The 6,711-nt window shown below is 51.5% G+C and overlaps 3 protein-coding genes across 3 annotated transcripts; all 3 read right to left on the reverse strand.

The window, feature by feature from the left end:
• Positions 1 to 542: 542 nt before the first annotated feature.
• Positions 543 to 2,375, reverse strand: PHACADRAFT_257518 (uncharacterized protein). The gene is made up of 3 exons (XM_007396626.1): positions 1,496 to 2,375; positions 748 to 1,436; positions 543 to 684 (listed from the first exon to the last, which is right to left on the reverse strand). The coding sequence occupies exons 1-3, from the start codon at positions 2,241 to 2,243 to the stop codon at positions 625 to 627; spliced, it is 1,497 nt and encodes a 498-aa protein (XP_007396688.1). The 5' UTR covers positions 2,244 to 2,375; the 3' UTR covers positions 543 to 624.
• A 35-nt stretch (positions 2,376 to 2,410) lies between these two features.
• On the reverse strand, positions 2,411 to 3,422 carry PHACADRAFT_122644 (uncharacterized protein; the record flags this gene model as incomplete). The annotated part of the gene is made up of 5 exons (XM_007396627.1): positions 3,336 to 3,422; positions 3,195 to 3,281; positions 3,095 to 3,136; positions 2,936 to 3,043; positions 2,411 to 2,885 (listed from the first exon to the last, which is right to left on the reverse strand). Coding segments are annotated over exons 1-5 (792 nt in total), but the record flags the coding sequence as incomplete, so codon positions are not given.
• A 217-nt stretch (positions 3,423 to 3,639) lies between these two features.
• On the reverse strand, positions 3,640 to 4,867 carry PHACADRAFT_257520 (uncharacterized protein; the record flags this gene model as incomplete). The annotated part of the gene is made up of 4 exons (XM_007396628.1): positions 4,670 to 4,867; positions 4,481 to 4,602; positions 3,826 to 4,424; positions 3,640 to 3,776 (listed from the first exon to the last, which is right to left on the reverse strand). Exons 1-4 carry the CDS (start codon positions 4,766 to 4,768, stop codon positions 3,640 to 3,642), a joined length of 957 nt encoding a protein of 318 aa, XP_007396690.1. The 5' UTR covers positions 4,769 to 4,867.
• Positions 4,868 to 6,711: the final 1,844 nt, after the last annotated feature.

Raw genomic sequence — 6,711 nt, forward strand, 5'->3', positions numbered from 1 at the left:
CTCTTGGCCTCGTTCCGTATCGCCTCGCCAAGGGGGAGTGTTGAAGCGCCTAGTGGCTCTGGCTCGGCGTTCTGCCCGGCATGGACTTAAGGTGGACATCTTAGATTAGGCGCTGCTAATACGTAGATAGTGATTGGACAATCATATGTAGTGCTCCCACGCACAGACCTCTTTATGGCAGGCTTCCCCATTCTAGCGGACTTTCAATTTTTGCTTCCTTTTAGTATATAAGGACTCCTCTCGCATCCCCACTCTGCGTGCTCTTTCCCTTCGCACTCAGAGTAAGTCCCCTTCGTCGCCCTTGCGCATTATGTAGTATGCTCACCGGACCCCTGTCTAGCTAACACCGTGTGTATTAGGTACATAGCTATACAGCGTGCTCTTTCCCTTCGCACTCAGACTAACACCGTGTGTATTAGATCGTGCCCGCGTGCCACTCGCCAGTTCGCGCTCGCGCAGCCCAGTAGTCGTATCACGACAATATGGCAATTGATGTAATCTTATGCTAACTCATACATCCACAAGTGCGGTACAATTGCCATAAAACACTGTCCGTATACAGAAAATTTCAAGTTACCCTCGGTGCACAGACTCTGCAGCGTGAGACGCGGAGACACCCTCAGACTACAGGTTGCGTGGATTTCCCGCCTCGTCCGCAGATGATGATTCTGGGAGATATGTTTGCTGTGCCCCATGAACGCAGTTAGCTCTTGAGTGAGATGCGCATGCACTAAGGTCGGTACGTACCATGGGGATCGAGCTCACGCTCCGATGTAGTAACCAGTCAGTCTCCTCGTCGTCCCCGCCTGCCACCACCTGGGAGTATGATGGGTTATGCAACGGGAGAACAGGGAGGGCAACATTAGAAAGGTCGATCGGGAATTTGTCAGTGATGTCTGGACTTGGCATCGAAGTCGTAGCAATGATGTCTGGAATTGGCATCGGAGGGGCCGAAGTCGCAACCGTATAGGTCCGAGTCGGGACTAGTTCGGATAAGCGATTCAAGGAAGGCATGATGTCCTCGAACGCACGCTGCTCTTCGCAGGTCTCCATGAGATTCTGAACGAGTGCCTGAGCTATTTCGATAGGTAGCCGATCGCCTTGTGCCAGAGTCAGGAGGGGGTCTACGATGGACTTCATCGCCTTGCGAGTGACGACCAGTACTTGGTCCGGTTGCTTCAGGGATAAATTGGCCATATATCGAATTCCCTGCCGTTGGGCGACGACAAAGCGATCGAACTCCTCTAGCAGATGACGGATATTCTCTGGCTTGTCATATGTGGCATGCTCGTCTTGCGAAACGGCATGGAGAGACGCGGCGACAGCTCCGAGCGCCATGTCCACTGTTTGTTCGAGGTAGTCGTTCTCAAACCGTTGATTAATCTCAACCAGCCACGGGATGCGTTTGGTTGCTAATGAGACCATCCGGTCTACTTCTAACACACAAATACTTTAAATGAGTACCAGTAATTGTGTCAACAGTACAAGAACATACCGATCGAGTTGAATTTATATAGACCTGTCACGGCGGACTCGAAGAGGCACACGGTAGGATACCGAAGTACGTCGTAATCATCACTCGACTCGATGAGATCGAGGCCGGTATCTTGTGATTCACATATTTCGATCAGTAACGGGACCCAGATAGGTCGCAATTGACTGGCGAAATCGGCCTTGTATATCCAAGTTAACAAAATGAGAATACAGGCCATGTCCTTGTCCTTGTATACCCAGTCGCGAGATGACCATTCGTCCGGTAATGTCTTGAGCAAGAATTGATGGTACGTGTCGGAGAAAGCACGGTTGACCCTAGACAAAATATTCAGGGCAATCGGCGACCTGTGGTCCAATAGGGCGAAGTCTTCGTCGCTGACACCGAAGTAAAACGACATCCATTTCACCATAACGCGCGTTCGCTCAGGAATAGGGAGCGACAGAAGACAGGGCTCGAGGCGGTCCAGCTGGCTGCGCGCAACGGCTGCAGGTGCCCGTGCCAGCGCATCACCCCGGCCACGCACAACATCTCCTTCCTCCTTCTTCGCCAACTGTTTGACCTCCCGCTTGATCCAGAAGTCCTGGTCGGAGTCGAATGCAGCTCCAACGTATCGCGCAACTAATTCGATAGCCCAGTTAAAGCCACGCTCAGGACCCAGACTTTTCATATTGAAGTCTGCGATGCCCTCCGAATTGCACATCTTGATAAGAAGGCCGATAGCCAAGAAAGGAATGACAACCAAGAACATGGCTAGGAGTAGAAGTAATATTATGCACCACCGCAGGAAAAACACCAATGAGGGGACGAGTGGCGACTTGTATGGGCAATGCGGCCAGATAAGCGGCAGAGGTAAAGAGGCAGCGTACAGGAAGAAGGGCGCTCCAGCGACCACGGCATATGCAGTTGTGATTGGGTGGTTGAGAGATCGGAGGAGTTGGTAGAGACCTGTCAGGAACAAGACGACGGAGACTTGTAAACTGACGGGCAGGAGGATGATAATATTCGGCAATTGCCACAGAACGAGTTGGTCGGTGCGGTATTCCCAGAGCCGAATGCTGTCAAGGACAGGTAGATGCCCCGGGAGAGGGAGAGCGCGAAGCCATTGTTGGACGGCGATGGAGAAGAATGCTGCAAGGAGACTGAGGGTAAGGCTGAGAAACCATAGCATGTTGATATTCACGTCGGTGCTATCTGGTTGAAAGACAGTTGAGGTAATATTCTGCGGTGCGGGCGGAGCGGTGGAGTTGATGAAGCCGGGAGACGTGGAGAATGAAGCCATCTGGGCAGACATTTGCAGAAGCAATCTGTTGGTCGTATCCGCGGGGTCTTCTTGTAGCCAGGAAAATGACTCGACTGTGAATCCAGTTACGACAGCAGAGAACAAGCCGGCCTACAGTCGAATTAGTATACGTAAATTGAAGGACGTGTATGCGAACTCACAAAAACGAGGAGGTTGTCCAGTTCGCCCTTCCACTTCTCCGTCTTGGTCTGATCGCACTCCTCGGCTGAGTCGAGCAGGAAGGTCCACGCTGACTTGACCTCCGGTTGCTACACGTGTCATTTAACCTTGCGCCTGCCTAGATTGCTTATGTAACGTACTGAGGAGTCCTGACGCTTGACCTCTTCGCGATATGAAGAAGACTGCATGTAGATACTTGATGATCGGAATGTGTCAAGCAGGCTGCAGGGAACCACATACCCCTGCTGGATCTGAGTCCTTATGAGGAGAAGGCGCTCCTGCCCCGTCAGAGGCGATTCTGGGCTCGGAGGCCTGGTCTACATCAGGCTTAAAACGGCAGAGTTATATAGGCAGGTCTTATAGGTGAACATTTGCACTCACTAGCATGCTTGTAGGCTCTAGGTCTCGGTTTGATTCTCCGGTCGACGCTCCGTTGATGTCTCCGGGCATTGAGACTGACATTGCACCAGTGTAGACCTGCAAGATCGATCAGAGAAGGCCCCACATGTCGAGAGATACGGCAGAACGCTCACTGTGTGGGTACCTTCGATGTCCATCGCCAGCAAGATGGTGGGCTGTGAGGTAGACAGGAGGAGTACGCAGCCTGGGAACGTCTGCGATTGAGTTTTCCACAAATTGAATGGAACGGAGCGCTGTTTCCATGACTGCCGCTGGTACTGAGATATCATACAGTACACGCCGAAAACATCGATTTCATTGGCTGGCAAATTGCAGGGGGTGTGCCGCGAGGCAGCACCAAGCAGGAAACCTTGGCATACGTGCGTAATGGTGAAGGGAGTAGAATTCTGAAATTCGTCGAGACTATACACAAGTATCAGTGCCTTGGTCAATTTAGAACGTAGCAGTAAACTCCATGTCCGCTTCCGCTGCTCAATCTCATTCTCTACCCAACTCCCCAAGTCAGACAAGTCAGGCTCTGGGAAGAACGACATCTCCTCCTTCCTCAGGCTATCATGCGTGATGATGACACCAGCGTTCGGGTAGCCCGTATCCAGTTCTATCAGCCGCTTCACGGTCTTCCGCGCCAACTTCCGCGCCAACGCGATGACACAATGACCACGCTCGCTGATGAGTCGCTCGCCGGGAGAATGGCAGAGCCTGTTGTGGCATGTGTCGCCAGCGAGGAAGACGAAGCTGTCTGGCCCAACGCGTGCCGCTGCGGCGAGGTGCCCCGGGAAATGCCCCGGCGAGTCGACCAGGTACAGCGACCCGTCGCCGTACGAGTTAACCGCACGCTCGTACGGTCCCCACGGCGCGACCTGCCTGTCCTTTTTCTTCAGGTCCGCAAAGTCGATGAAGTCTACGTGCATGTTTGAAGGGAGCGCCATGAACGGGCTGTCTGGGTTAGAGGGCCACGCGTCTTCGAGGAGCACCTTGGCGTCAGAGCCGAGGACGATCTCGGCGTTCGTGAAGGGGGTCGGATCGCCGACGGGGTCCCAGTGGAGGTGACTGCACACCGAGTTCAGCGGTTAGGTCAGGACGGACAGCATATCATGTGTTCTCACCTGTAGATGATCTTCGTAATCTCTGCCGGATCGACCCCGTCTTTCCTCAGCACATCAACTATGTCCTCGCTACAGTAGCCGTATACTCTGTACTCGTCTAAGATGGACTTGACTGCAGGAGGCTATCCTTTCCCATGCTATCCTTGCTGCTGATCAGGGATGCATCCGAATTGTCGACAGATGACTCGCCTTGCGCATGCCCAAGTCGAACAACGTCCGCCCATGTGTGGGGTGCGTGATGAGGAAAGCGATGAAGGGGAATCTCTGACCCGACTTCCGAAGGCTCATGCACGCTATCTTGAAAGATTTGTCTATAAGGATACCGCGGCTCTCCAGCCAGCAGGGTGTGTACAGTCAGATAAGTTTGGCTGGTCGTGTCTGGAGGGAAAGTGTGGACATGATGGCTGTCGTAGGTGAGAACGGTGACTGCGTCCAACCCATAGCTTAGACGTGCTGAACATGGGGAAACCAGGGCCCATGAGACGGTCTATCTTCTCCCAAAAGCACAAGTCGCACATGTGTTTGGCAACCACGCAGATACCAGAGATCACCAGTTGGAACCCGCTGCCGGTAGTGGTTGAGGGTCCGGTCCTAAGGACCGGTCGGGACCGGGACTTGGACTGAGACTGGACTGATCAGGACTGGGTATGGTCCAGTCCTACGTCAGTCCAGTCTTGGTCACAGTCCTTGGTCCTAGATGGCGCTGGGTGCTTTTAGGACTGGTCATGACCAGTCAGGACCAGTCACAGACCAATATAAAGTAACAAAAATGCAGCACCCAGAAAGCAGCTTGGCTACTGGTACATGTATATCTTAGTAATTTCTGAACTGCAACCATGCCCTTGTAGGCTTGTCCAAGTACACAGCCAGCTTAAGCACAGATTAATACATTTTTTAAAACTCTTTTTATGATTTATTCAAGTTTGGATGTGGTTACTGCACATAATCAGCTAAAGCCATGACCATGGGAAGATGGAGCCTGAGTGTAGAGATAACAAGGCTCTCAAGGATATGGAGGTTTTATACAAAAATGCTGAGAATGATGAAAGTGGTGCATGATACCCTTCTTCTCTATTTAGAATCCAGCCGTGTGAGCAGAGCATTGTTTTCTTTGCTGAATATAGTAATGTGCAGCCTTGGCTCAAAGCTTGCAAGCCCAGCCCAAAAAAACCTGACCAGAGCCTGGCCTGGCAGTGGGCTCAAGGCCAGGCTTGAGTCAGTGGGCAGTCTCTGCTAGTGTGAACTTATCCTAAGCTTGGTAACTTGGGCTGGGCTCAGGCTCAGGCTCAGGCTTGGGGTCAGGGCTCAGCCCAACATTGCCATGGGCCCAATCCTGGGCTTTAAGCTCAAGCTGTGCCTGCATATCACTAGCTGAATATTTGTTTTGATTTTTAAGTGTACAGTGTTCACCGGTGCCTTGTGCGCACATTGTTTACCTATATTTGCCCATATACAATATTGCCTTTCATTCATATGTATGACATAACATGAAGTAGCTGTCTACCTGCCAAATACCTCTCTTGAACCTTAACAACACAGACCACAGCTGTGGCTATTTTTTTGAGCTCCTGCCTTTGAGTTCATCAAATATTCAGCCATGTCAAACACTCCCTCAATATCAGACTCTACGCAACAGTATTTCTGTGAGGCCTTACAGTACATAAAGACAGTCTGGCAATGCATGAATGGTATATAGCACTTCTGAGATAGGCATCTGGTACACTCTTCTGGCCTTCTTGAGACTCACACACTGTCTTCTCTTTGACTCATTAGGCTGAGTAGTGTGGTCTCAAAACTGATTTGTCCAGAAATTAGCTTAGTATACTGCTAGTCTACCTGTACATGCAGTTCAAAATCAAAATTTGTTTATTTGTGTCATATTTATCAGGGCAGGACTGGTCTGAGCTGGTCTGAATCGGTCTAAGACCGCATTTGGTCCTAGACTGGTTATGACCGGTCCAGGACTGCACGGAGGACTGTACAGGACCAGGACCCAGTCTTGGTCCGGTCCTGCACAAACAGATGCTGGTCCTTGACCAGTCTGAGTCCTGGTCCCACCCAATTTTAAAAAAAGACTGGACCGGACCGGACCCTCAACCACTAGCTGCCGGACAGGACATGGAGAGAGCTGATGGATACGGGACCTTGTAGAATTTTTCTCGGCTTGATTGGTGGTATCTTCAATATGAAGGAAGGCATAGCACGACATAAGACATCCAGAGGGGGGGGGG

The sequence above is a fragment of the Phanerochaete carnosa genome (genome assembly GCF_000300595.1).
Source record: "Phanerochaete carnosa HHB-10118-sp unplaced genomic scaffold PHACAscaffold_6, whole genome shotgun sequence".
Taxonomy (NCBI): domain Eukaryota; kingdom Fungi; phylum Basidiomycota; class Agaricomycetes; order Polyporales; family Phanerochaetaceae; genus Phanerochaete; species Phanerochaete carnosa.

What these genes read in the sequence shown, in the direction of transcription:
- PHACADRAFT_257518 (XM_007396626.1), bottom strand. Translation starts at nt 2,243, where the DNA reads ATGTTCTTGGTTGTCATTCCTTTCTTGGCTATCGGCCTTCTTATCAAG. An exon ending in ATATAAATTCAACTCGATCG is followed by an intron (nt 1,437 to 1,495) that starts GTATGTTCTTGT and finishes TTTGTGTGTTAG; the next exon opens with AAGTAGACCGGATGGTCTCA. An exon ending in GCGTGAGCTCGATCCCCATG is followed by an intron (nt 685 to 747) that starts GTACGTACCGAC and finishes CATGGGGCACAG; the next exon opens with CAAACATATCTCCCAGAATC.